This window comes from Dermacentor silvarum, chromosome 4 (assembly GCF_013339745.2).
Source record: "Dermacentor silvarum isolate Dsil-2018 chromosome 4, BIME_Dsil_1.4, whole genome shotgun sequence".
In the NCBI taxonomy this organism is placed as follows: Eukaryota; Metazoa; Arthropoda; class Arachnida; order Ixodida; family Ixodidae; genus Dermacentor; species Dermacentor silvarum.
Genome location: NC_051157.2, coordinates 30,814,238 through 30,827,165, shown reverse-complemented (window position 1 = coordinate 30,827,165; position 12,928 = coordinate 30,814,238). Strand labels below are relative to the sequence as shown.

The following is a 12,928-nucleotide window of genomic DNA, read 5'->3' as shown; positions in this document are numbered from 1 at the left end:
GCGTGGGATGTGATGTATAGGGTGCATGTTTTTAGGGAGTGGTGGAATGTGTAAATTCGCGTGTATGTGGTGTGGAATGGTGTGTTTGGGGTGAGTGAGAGATGGTGGAGAAATGCCTAAGGAGTTGAGAATGTGTCGTCCGGTTTTCGACTTGGAAAGGCGGGTTTGTTGGGAGGTGAGATGGGCTTCGACGAGCTCGTCGAGTGTGTTGAAGGTACCGGTCTGCATGAGCCGTTCTGTGGACGTGCGTAGTGGGAGGCCTAGGGCGAATTTATAGATTTTGCGAAGGAGGGTGTTGACCTTGTCAGTCTCCTTTCTGAGAAGGTGTAAGTATGGGAGTGTATAAGTTACCTTTGTGATGACAAAGGCGTGTATTAGTCGGAGAAGATCATTTTCCCGCAGACCGCCGTGTCGGTTGGACACGCGGCCGAGCAGTCTGAGAGTGTTGTCGACGGTGGATTGGAGTGTCTGGAGGGTGTGCGTGTTGTGTCGATTGCTCTGAATATGCAGACCGAGAACCCTGAGCTTATCTACCCTGGGGACATGTTTGTTGCCGAGGAGGATGTGGATGTCGGGAGTGTGTCTACGGTTGCCGGTGTGGGCAGGAAGGAGAAGGATTTCAGATTTCTCGGGGGAACAGACGAGACCCATGCGTCCCGCTATGGCCTCCACCTTATCGGCGGCGGCCTGCAGTTGTTAGTTTCGCGTTGTGGCGTTAAAGAAATGCGTTTCGGGCGCGCCCGCCCAAACCAATTGCGCGCGTCTGCGCGCGACCGTCTGTTCAGTTTTCATTCTTGTCACGCGGAGTAGTACTTGGATTTAGGTATAGGTAGGGTTAAATGGGGATCTAGCTGGAGAGTTCGAAAGCGGCACGCCTCCGGATGCTCCACTTCGTATATGCAAATCAGGTCCTTTATACGACTGGGACAATCTCTCTATCTCTTCTCATCAATCTATCATTTTGATGTATCAACTTCCTTACATGTTCATATATAGGAGTATCAGCTTCGTACTCATTTTAATTCCTCGTTGTCTGTCCTTGTCCGCTTTGTCGATTAACAAACGCCGTATATCTTTAATCGAAACCTGCAGTACATTGCAGGTGTGTCTGCGTTAAACCCCCGGCTCTCCTACCAGTTTTTTTTTTATGACATGCTTAATGAGAACACCTTGTTTGATAAGAACACCTTGTTTGTACTTCGCCATTTATGAAACGTGATGTATGACATGAGAGCCTGCGGACGCTTTTTTTCTAAGCTTGCATTTTTCTATTGCCTTTGGTATATTAGAAAATGTTTCTTTTATGAACAGACCGTATAGGTATCGCCGCTTTTTGTTATGCGAAGAAAACACACACACACACACACACATCTCATTGTCATATCTATAGAGTCTTGTCTGAGGAGACCTCGACGTTGACAGTCCGTGAAGTGTAATTTTTGTCAATGTCTGTCCTAACCTGTTTTCTTTAGGATGCTTCAATAACAAATATCGCTGTTTCGCCTGAAGGGCGAATGATTGATGGCAACAGCAAGATATTACAATGTTACGCGAAGGGAGGATCGTAGATTAATGGACAGTATAAATTGCAGAAAGCTTTCGCTTACGAATTAAACACTTTCGGCCGCGTTTGTCTCCAGCAGCGACTAAACGCACGCCAGTGGGTTCATCAACAAGAAAACCGAAAAAATAAATAAGAGGGAAAGAAAATAAACAAGTCCGCCTTAAAACAAACTAGTTACGTGTTAGCGTTCTAGTTTCCTAGAAAACTTGATTTCACGTGATAAATCTGATACGTCATTAAATAATTGATCGTTAATCCGTTTTGAACGTCTTAACTCGTGCGCAATGTAGTTAATTGCATTTTCAGTCACATATGTTTCTGTTTCGGTGTGAAAACTCTTTTTTTTCTACTTTTTTTTTCTTTCTTTCGCAGAAACAGCGACGAATACTGCGAGAAGGAGAAGATGCGTGGGTCGGATCCGAACAGAAGATCAATGAGTCCAGGATGTAAGTGCAAGCTCGTCAGATACTCTTACTTGCTCAATCCTTCAACCGTGCAGAAAAGATATCTTCATACGGTCTTAGCGCATCATAACCTTAGCGGGCGCCAAGCCATTATATTCAATACACCTTTCCTCTTAAATCTCACTTCTCACTGAGCTGAGATAACGTTTTCGTAATTAACGCTTTCTGCGAAAAGCACTGCGGAACAACGCGTTAACTATATACTGAATACGAAAAATGCAACCGTTAGCACTCTCTAGCCCGTACACGACGCTTCTAACGCGACGCGAAAGTATTCATATTTTTCACACCCCAGTTGAACGGAACGAGTAACCACTATTAAGATGCAGCCCTGAACGTTTCTTTCTTTCTTTCTTTTTTTTTTTTTTTTTTTTACTTTGCGATCAAAGTACTATAATAGTTACATACCCGCGAAACAAACGACGATCTGAGATGAGGATCATACGGCGCGCTCCCGCAATATAGGTAGGCGTGGCCTCTGTTTAGCGCTGTACTTGTGAAAGTTGTATCGAAGCGGCACACGCGGATAATTTGTGTGCGTTGATCATATTGTGTCGTCGTCTGCTTCGCGTTGAATTTCTGCACGGGAACGCTGTGCCAACGAGTTCGATGTGGCTACTACCCTGACCCGACCAAACGCATGTGCTCTATTCATTTAGTGTCTAAACGAGACAGACGTTCACAGGAAAAATGGAGGCTCGAAGTGGTCGACAGTGATTTAACTAGAGATTTCGCTGAAGCCAACGTTTCGACAAGGTGTCCTGACAAGGACTAGTCCACTCGCCGAAATGTTGGCTCCAACAAAGTCCTTTGTTCGACTTGAGTCACAGTGTATACTCTTTAAACTTGACTTTCGCCATATAAATTTGCAGGGCCTCCGGGAGAACACGACCTTGGTTCGGCGCTCAATTTGTCGCAAAATGGTGGCATGCCGTCGCGCGACAGAGACTCCGCTGACGGCCACCAGAGGGCGAGGGACGACGATGAAATGCAAGCAGAGTCGGACTACGCTGACGACCGGGAGCAAGGTATAGACTACCTTCGGAACTTGGCGTCTCATCTCGCTCTCGTTCAGCGCGGCCAACTCCAAACCAAACTTGACTCGGCAGGGACCCACTTTCGTTAGTGAAAATTACTTCCTTTTTGTTTTTGTTTTTTTCTTGGTCACAACATTCAGTGATATCCATGTCCCTAGAGCCGGTGAACCGGTGCAATGCGAAGGCATTTTCACTCCTGAGCAAAAGAAATTGGCCTGTTCCATAATGGATAGGTCAAGCAAACTTACGCTGTTTCAAGCCACCTTCGATCCTGTGAAAAGAAATTGGCCTACTTATTGTTATAAGCATGGCAGCCATTTTCATGTAACTGATCTTGAAGAACAATTTCAGTTGTATTATATTGGTTGCATTTTATGTTGAATTGTGAAGATGCGAGAACTAGGAACTGGCCGCGTGCGCTACCCAACCTCGCAGGCCAGTTTACTTGTAGTTTTGTGCTTTAGATTTAGGATCTATGTTGATACTGTGACAGAAACTCGGGGCACTCGGCACTTGACACTGCCGTATTGGTACGCGACGATGCTGGCGCGCATGCCGTTATGACGGGCACACTGGGCTGTAGAGAGCCCGATTTGTTCTGACGCAGCGTAAGTAAACTTCGACATGCTCGTCCATCGCACCGAAAAGCATATGCACATAACATTCTGAACGTGAGGCTACCGGTGTATCAACAGCTGACAACGCTGATATATCCTGCGTCATCGTCCGTAACTGGTCACTTTCCTCTCCCGGGGCAAATACTTGGGGATAACAGAAAAGTTGCGCCACGAGGATAAGAGTGGCACGGGGCTTCTTTGTTGGTCATTTAAAATCCAGTTCTGAACGAAAATGTGGCAATCATCATCAGCCTATATCTTAAGTCAACTGTGGGACGAAAACGTCCTCCCTAGGGAAATTTGTAGTTACGCCTGCCTTAGGTCAGTCGAACCAATACTATTCCTGCAGATTTCGTCATCTCGCTCATCAGAGCATTTAATACACTGCCGCCCTCAGTTGCACTTCTCATCTCTTGACGACCGTTGTGCTAATGCAATAATTAAGCAACGGGTCACCACTTGTACGCATTACATGACCTGCCCAAATACGCTTCCTGCTCCTAATATCAAACTCTGTGACATTACTCACTAACTTTGGCGAGGCTTATAACCGTGCTGCACACGATGCTTAAGAAAAGAAAAAGGGGATAGATGCGTTTTGCGCAGCATGGTTATAATTGAAGTATGAACCAACTAGTCCGCAAGGAAGTATTATTGCACAGCGGTGAAGGTGGAGGGGGGTAGAGGCAGAGAGGCTTGACCTTGAATGGGTATTCGCAGTACTACCGTCACGTGAACTCTGAATAACTGAAACAGTCGGAGCCCTATGCAAAAATTCAGCACAAGTGACAGAATATACGACAAAACATGACAGTATCCCAATTCTACAATTCTCAGTTTATTATTATTTTTTTTCGTATATCAAAATGAAACCCCTGTGGAGAGTGTGAAAGGGCAGAAATAATACTCAAATGGGGAAAAAAGAAGTTCACACTTGAGGTAATATACCGTTCAGACACAACAGCGCGAAGATCAAAACGGCCGAAGAGGCTATCGTGTAGGAATGGAACGCTATCGCATTTGTGCGGTAGAATAGAAGTGCCACTTGATGATGATGATGATTTATTGGCATCGCCTTTGAAACGGGTCGGGGACAAATTGTAACCTAGCCTGCTTGAGTTCTCAGATAAGCTATCAATGCTTCTACTTCTAGCATTCTTGTATACTTATCTTTAATCTTCTCTATCTACCTTGTACCGCTACCTATGCCTTTAACGGATCCGGTCGTATCAATCTCTTCCGTGCTTTTTTTTTTCGCCAATACTCCGAACGTCTCTTGCTTATCTGGCCCGCTGACTGGTTGATACTAGATTTTGACGAGCCCGCCTTCTGCGCCCCATCACACAGGTGACCTGAGTGGCGAGGACTCGGAAGCGAGCCTGTCGAGCTCCGGTGGCGGCGGCATAAAGCGCAGCTCGTCGCAGGACGGCGAGGCACAGCTCTTCATGGAACGCGCTGGTCTGCTGGCAGCACGGGGCATGGGCTCCGTCGAGACCCTCCTGCAGAACATTCTCGGCTTGCTCAAGGTGGCCGAGGAGAACGCCAGGCAGCAGGAGCAGCAGGTCCACATGGAGAGAGGTGAGCGCCGTGCGCACTATATAGTTTGCTTTTGATCACCATCGTCGTCGTCATCATCATCCAATTCAAGCGTCAGCTTTTCGAAGTGGGAACGAAATTTAGGAAGCCGCGGTCTCTATTTATTTAAACGTTATTGAATTTCGGGGTTCAACGTCCCGAAATTACACAGCCGGTCATTAGGAAAGCCACAGTGAAGGATTCCCGGGTTAGCTTCGACCAACTGTGGTTCTTCAACCTACACTGAAAGCACGGTAAACGAGCGTTTTTTACACTCTGCCTCGGTCGGAGCGCAGCCTCCGCGCCCGGTGATCCAACCCGCCACCTCGGGCTCAGCAACACGACGCCATAGTCACCAAGCCTCCGCGGCTTGACACGGTCGCTATTTGACTCGAAATTGGACCCCATGGTGACACGCTGACCCGTGTGCGAGCGTAGACTTAGTCGACGGCATGTAAAGCAGTTCATTCATTCATCAACTGATTGCTTGATTGATCGATTTTATTTCCCAAAGCAGCGCCTTGGTAGCTACGAGGGACGTCGTGATGAATCGAACTCGCGACCTTCTGCTTAAGAGCAGAACTTCATAGAAGCTGAGCCACCGCGAAGGGTATAATGACCTGCGCACGGTGTAATAGGCCTAGCTCCGGTCGTGTTCTTATTTGTGTGCTTTTTTATCACCGGCCGTACCTTCGCTCCGTAAGACCTTCAAAGATGCGACACCCGCACCGAACCGCTTCCTTCTGAACAGCTCACGCAAAGCGCGTATGTCCGCGTACGCAACGAGTTCACATTAGAACCGACTTCCTAATTGCCCACGATGCCATTACGGGACGACAGCTGCTGCAACGTGATTATAGCTTTAGGTGACCTCGTTGGACGCTAAGAACGTTATGACAGCTGGCATCGAATGAAAGCAGATTGCCTATGCAAAATACAACCATTAATTCTGGCGTTGTACTATTTCTTGTGTGCATTGCTCTGTGAGATGTATCGTTGTTTTATTTTTTATTAAATTCGCGCTGGCTCCCTGGAACCGCGTGCAAAGTGTCCTACAGTGCTTATACACTACTTCAATCTGCTTATGTCCCAGATGGGCAGCTAGTTCTCCATATTTTTTCCCAAACTCTTATAGATTGTCAACCAATTGCGTCATATTACGCGTTTATTGATTTATTGTCTCCGTTCTTTCTTTTGCAGCGGAACTAAAAGTGGAAATCCTTCGGGAGCGAGAACTCAGAGAAGGCCTTGAGAAGAAACTTCAGGAGGAACAAACCAAAAGAGGTCAGTAGCTGCATCGGTCCGCAGAGGATGAACAAGAGTCCTAACGCAAACAGGCTTTCAAGAGCTCATTGAATTATTGCGCGTATCAAAAGTGAGTTCACTGCCACGGCACCGAGGTGAAGCTTCTCTTTCCAATAAGCCCTCGTTTAAGTAAACTTTACGTTGATGGCATATTCAGATGGCATAGAATACATATATATTCTTGCGTCATGGTGCTCCTCGCGTTCTTTTGTCCGATCGTGGCAAAGCTTTCATGTTCCACGTCCTCGAGGAAGTCTTGCGGGAGACTAATGCGAAGCATAAAACCACTTCTACATATCACCCGCAAACCAACGGCCTTACTGAACGCTTCCACCGAACCCTCTCTGACATGATTTCTATGTACTTACGTCCTGACCACACAAACTGGGACAACATCCTTCCTTTTGTTATATTCGCTTATAATACTGCGACACAACAAACTACCGGTTATGCCCTTTCTTCCTCGCGTCTTCGACACCGAATTCTTTTTCTCTCCTGCTTCGCCTAACACTTCCCTCCCAGAAGAGTTTGCAGTTCAAGTCCCGCATTGCCGTGAAATTGCTTGTCGCAGGGATGATGATGGCTATATACAAATGAGAACGATGAAGTACGGTAAATGTGCTTACAATATATATGTATGCTCATCTGTGCATGTTTGCATTAGCTGGTCGACGAGGTTTTATCAGTATTGCGAAAACCAAACCACTTATTTTCTACGGCTTTCGTGTTGACAGCTCCAACCTGATTGCAACAAGATGGCTTCACCTCCTGAAACATCATTGTGCGGTGAAGCACGCTTTCGGTGTTGCGTTCGTAAGATATCGGTGGTCCTGAAGTTTGAGAGAACAGGGTCTGCAATTCGGAGATGGTTTCACTCATCTGCTATGTGATCACCGAGCTCAACGCGTCACGGGCACGTATTCAGTGCACTCGGGGAACTATTCGATGCGAAAATGACGCTGACAGGTAGCCAGCGATTTCTTTCGACACAGCCACTTCGGCTAGCCTAGATAATCACTGCGCGTTGAAAGTGACATCGCCGAACGCTATCAGTCGACAATACTACCAGAGAAAGCGCTTTAACTGATTTTTTCCGTTTAAAAGCTCTGAGGGCAGCACAGCCGCTCAGAGAGAATGACCAAACCGCGCCTTCTCATTGTACAACGTACTTAACGCCGTCTCCCCCTATCGTGCACTTGCAGTGTTCTACCAGAAACGGCTTCGACGCGAGAAGCGCTGCCGGCGACAGGTGCAAGACCAGCTGGAAGGCGAAGTCAAGAAGAGGGCCCGGTGCGAGGAAGCGCTCCGCTCCACGCTCGTGGAATCGCAGCAGACGCCCAAAGGTAGGGGGCGTTTAACTCTTTCTCTGAGTGTATGTGTCGATCGCGTGTGAATGATGGTGTGAGAAGTGGCTTGCGCTGTTACGACTGCATTTGGTAGCTGTTACGCCCGACATGTCGGGAATGTGAGCACAGGAGGTTGGCGAACTTCGTTCCTCGGGGTTCAGTCGTACAGTGCTGATCTACCTTTCAAAGCTGCAAAATTTGAAACCTTTGCTCGTTTTCGAAACGCCGCTTGTAGGGCGGCATTCTTAAACTGCAGCCATTGAGGAAGGTGTACGCGACGTATATGCGGCGTGGCGCCACCAGAGGTCGGCGTGTCGATCTCGCGCTGCACGATGACCGCACTGTTGCTCTTGTGGCTGAAATACGCCCTGTGAGGGTTGGCTGTAACTACACGAAGCAAATTCAGGCCAGTATCACAGCGCTGTCATTGCGGAGCGCGGAAAGGGTGCGTCGACTGCGAGCACCGCCTTGCCGAAAATAAGTCCAAAATGCGCTTCATGTGGTTGCAGCTTTTGCGGCTGCAACCACATGAAGTGGCTGCTTTGCGTTTGCCTGAACAGCAACTGCTTGTACGGTTTTTTTTTTAATCGCAGCAGTTCAGCTGGCACTAGAACGCCATCTAGTATTGCTGAAAAATAGCACACAATCGATTACCTAGTTTTCTAGTTGCATATTGTAACTGCTGTAAGTGGCAGATGCAGAGAATAATGCACTACACAGCTTTATTATGCTGATGAAAGTATACTTTTGAACTAAAAAGATGTTGACTGTAGCATTAGCGCGTGTGTTGTGACCTTCAAGTGTAGATTTTAGTTCTGGAATACGATTTGTCTTTGGACGTGCGGGGAAAATATGACTTCAAAGAGGGTTCGCTTTGTCAGCCTTGCGATTGGAATGGATCGGCATGGAGTGATAATAACTGTATATCGTCGGCCTAGGTTCAGTGAACGTTGACGCTTCGGGCTAACTGGACACTTCTGTATGCTTAAAGCGAGCGAGATCTTATGTGCTGCGGACAATATTGAAACGTTGTTTGTTGCATAATTTCAGAAACATTACAGGATGAAATCAAGAGCGAGGATACTATCGCCATGGAGTCAGACAACAGTGTTAAGAGTAAGTACACAGTTTTATGTTCGCAATAAGCATTTCTAGTGCTTATAATACTTTAGCCACGGAATATTAATAATTTCACTTGCGAAAATGGAGCAGTCTTTTCCTATGTTTGTCTTAACGCAACCTTTCGGTGATTCTTTAATGTGATCGGGGTTTATCCGCACATTGCGTGGGGGAAAATAAGCAACGCTTCCTCCCTCCCCCAGCCCTAGACAGCTCTGAATGATCCCTTCCCACTTTCATAACCAAGTTTCTAGGCGCTAGAGTCATTCTTATAGCAATGTAAATAAATAATTAATTAATTAATAATTAGTTGATTGATTAGGTAATTCGCAATCTATATGAGCTTGTCACCCAACAGCTCCCCTATTTACGACACGCGATTTTCCATAAATTACCAAGAAAATTAACTTAAGATGTCCAGTGAGAACTTGCTTTCGGCAACCTTAGTTTAGTCACTCTGTTTTTGCTGTTTACTCACATTCGTCTCACACGTCTTTCATTTTTCTCCCAGGCCGATAGGTCTAGCGACACCGACGTGCGTCCGCAATGCAAGCGCACGCTATGGACACCAATCTAGCCGGAGGCAGTGGCTCATCGAGTGCGAAGGACAGCGTCGACAACGTGCGCGTCTTCGAAGCGATGCCAAGTCTCCGGTCTCGTCGACATATCGACTGGACAGTAGTGCGTGCAGCCATATCAAGACTGGTTCTTGTGCGGAAACCAGCCAGTGCGTGTTTTCTTTTTGTTTTCTTTTTTTTTCTTTTTTTTTTTCTTGTGCGATGGTGGCACGGACAGCGCGAGCAGCGCGTATCTCTCGCATTGCTGCTGTTGCCATCGGATCGGACACTGCACAGAGCTTGCCCACTGAGAACATCCGGGTTCACTCCGCATAACAACGAGTTTGCTGCACCAAACCCGATCATCACCGCACGATGATAGACTGACTGACTCACTGACTGACTTGTGTCAATTCGCTGCTGGAACACCGGAGCGAAGAACTGTCTCTGTCGCCTGCAATGAACCCTTGGTGTGTTTGTGTGTGTGTCAACTTGCTGTAAAGGGTCGCGCTGCCTCGGTAAAAGAGGCCGGAGACTGCATGCTCCGCTAGTTAAGGGTAGAGAGCAATTGTTCACAATTGTGTGCGTTGGTCAGCGTAGCGGTGGTCTACTGTAGAATGGCGTGAAAGACACACGATGAGCCAACCTGAGCTTGCGTTCTGTCACTTTGCGTTAAGGGTTCAGCAGCGTGAACAATTCGCGGCGCTTGACACGAGTGCGTGCTTACGGAGCCAATGTCACACCTCGAAACGTACCACCGATCCCTGGACAATTTTCACTCACGAAATACCTAACATACGAACGGTATGAAGCACGCGAGGCGAGCGGCACGGTGGCGTGCAGTATTTGACCGCACAGCCGGTTGCAGATCACGTGTTTGTGTGTGCTGTAACAACGCTTGATTGTGTCTGCACGGTGTTGTTCTGGTCGTGAAACTTAACGAGGGCTTAACAAAGACAAAGAAGTAGAGTAGTTATATACTGCACAGTGTTTCGACGTGGAGGCGTTTCATTTTCGCCGTGAGACACCTGCCGTAAAGGCATGTGCGTTTTTTTGCCGGTGACCCAAGCGGAATATCTAACTTGGACAATAATTTGTATATTTATTCTCTCCGTATCCCTCGCTGGATTCTAAGAGCGAGTACTTGAGTCACGTATAGAACTTCGAGATGTTCAACGTTGCGCTGGCATCGCTGAAGTGTGTAGTAGGGCCAACTGGTTTTCACGTGTGTGTCTGTTCTGTTTGTGTTCTGTGTACGATAAACTTTGAGAATCTGAAACACGGACTCGAGTTAATTGCTGAATGTTTTGCACTCACAGAAAAGGAAACAATGCTGGCTGAACACACTTTTCATTCTTTAAAAAAAAAAAAGAGTCCAGCGGATAAGCAGGCCACGTATAGAGTGGCAGTATTATCTTGGAAATACGCAGTGTGTTCTCACAATTAAACGCGAAAGTGTTTAAAAATTAACTAACCAAACGCCCACCGGTTTTTCAGGTACCTATGCGCTAATGGTATTGGCTACTATAGACTGAAGCATTGAACGCTGAGGACTCCACCTACTCACTCACTGCTATGGAACCTATATGCGATACGCGATAGACCAATAACCTGTTACTAGGCAGCACTGCAATTCAATTGTATCCCGACCCAGTCTCAATTCTATTAAATTGCGCCAAATTTTTCATCTTCGCGCTTGAGATAGGTTGAGCAAAGAGAAACCATACTTCGTATATTCGTTTGAGGAGAGTTACGCTGACTTGTACTGCTGCCGATAGCTCAAAAAGCACGCCTAAGAAGTGCTGGAAGAATGGATGGATATTATCAGCATTACCATTGATCGGCGCCATCAGTCTCGTGCTTCTTATCTTTCTGCTGAATTCTCCCTAGGCCCGTTAGATCCGTAATTCCTGGTATCGAACCACGGAATCTTTTATAAATGTTTTCATACACAAAATGATTTCGCCAATAGCGCCATTCTTCGTTTGTGGGTGTGTTCCGGATTTCCTTGTAGACAGACAATGCTGTAACGGTAGTCACCTTAAGTCGTTTCATTTCGCTGTCTGACAGCAAATTATACAGCTTTCGGAGCCTTGCGAAAGTCACACGCACTGACATTTATGAACAGCTTAACAGCTTAAAGCGTTTCAGGTTTATAAAGGGAATCCGCAGCTCTCCGATACAGCGTCTCTCATATAGGGCCTGCTGCATACCTTTTAAACGTAAAAAGATCCCAGAATGACATAATTGGAAAGAAAGGAAGCTTACCTGTCGAACTCTTTCCGTAAGAACTTGCTACTTCGGGTGTAACGGCGCAAGAAGGCTACGTAATCTCCATCGTATTCTTGCCAATTTCAAGTGCGCAGTGGAGCTATCATCGTAGAAACATCGTCTGGATGCTGTGTACCATCAGGCATCAGTATAAGTTGAAGAATGAACAGGAAATAACCGACCACAACGAATGTTGCAGAGGTAATTCCGTGGAACGGCAAAGTGTGCTCGCGCTCTGTAGCCAGTTTCCAAACGTGGAATATTCCCGAGTGTGTGGTCTTTTGGAGCCTGAATTAGACCAGTGTTATAAATACAGCTGAACCTGAAAACGGAGCAACGCATTGGAGTAGTTCCGGAATTGTTCGCGTTTGAAGTAGTGGCATTTAATGCCGATAGTACACAAGAAATGGAGCGCTGCGTCGGTAGACACTGTGAATCGGTAGAGACGTCCATTCATCCTTACCTATAGTTGCACCCCAATGCCCTGAACGACGGACGTTGACATTGTAGTGGCCTCTGTTAGACGGTGGCTGATGATGAAGAGTAAGAAGTGGGGTGGCGCAGAACGCGCGCACGAGCAACATCGCAAAGGTTCAGTAAAAAGAAACGTTTAACTCCGATTCTCGGTTCTCGTCACTTCTGCCTCACCCCGTCGTAGCTACAGTTTCAGTCACCGCTAGACGGTAGCCACTGCAACATACTTCATAAGAAAATAACTCGATCTCAATTCCTACCTCCCCCCCTTCCCCTGTCCCAGCGAAAGCGGCCAGCAATGCTCGCTTCACAGGTTCGCGATACCCGTCCCTTTGTATCGCATACGGAGGTCTGGTACATGGCTTTCGCAGCGCGAGCATGACTCAGCGCTTCAGTGGGAACAGGATAATAAAAGTTAAACAGACTTGAACCTTGTTTGTGAACTGTCCTATTCTCTCGCGGCATTGTAGAAACAACAAAGACAGGCTCCAAAAGCCAAGTTATATAGCCCAAGCGTCTCTCCAGGGATGTTTCCGAACGCCTCTCCAGGGATACCACAGAGAGTGCGAAGAGGCATGTGAGCTGAGAGACTGACAGGT

General features: G+C 47.0%; 1 protein-coding gene across 2 annotated transcripts in view; it reads left to right on the top strand.

The window, feature by feature from the left end:
• LOC119449711 (dachshund homolog 2) overlaps positions 1-10,944 on the top strand; it is a 68,842-nt gene extending 57,898 nt beyond the window's left edge. The window contains exons 6-12 of one of the 2 annotated variants that reach the window (XM_037712950.2): positions 1,937-2,010; positions 2,901-3,056; positions 5,030-5,260; positions 6,458-6,541; positions 7,765-7,905; positions 8,959-9,024; positions 9,539-10,944. In XM_037712950.2, coding sequence (XP_037568878.1) covers positions 1,937-2,010; positions 2,901-3,056; positions 5,030-5,260; positions 6,458-6,541; positions 7,765-7,905; positions 8,959-9,024; positions 9,539-9,546 — 760 coding nt within the window. In that variant the 3' untranslated portion in view covers positions 9,547-10,944. Of the gene's footprint in view, positions 1-1,936; positions 2,011-2,900; positions 3,150-5,029; positions 5,261-6,457; positions 6,542-7,764; positions 7,906-8,958; positions 9,025-9,538 lie in introns of both variants that reach the window. The other variant, XM_049665405.1, reaches the window with a different exon arrangement.
• Positions 10,945-12,928: the final 1,984 nt, after the last annotated feature.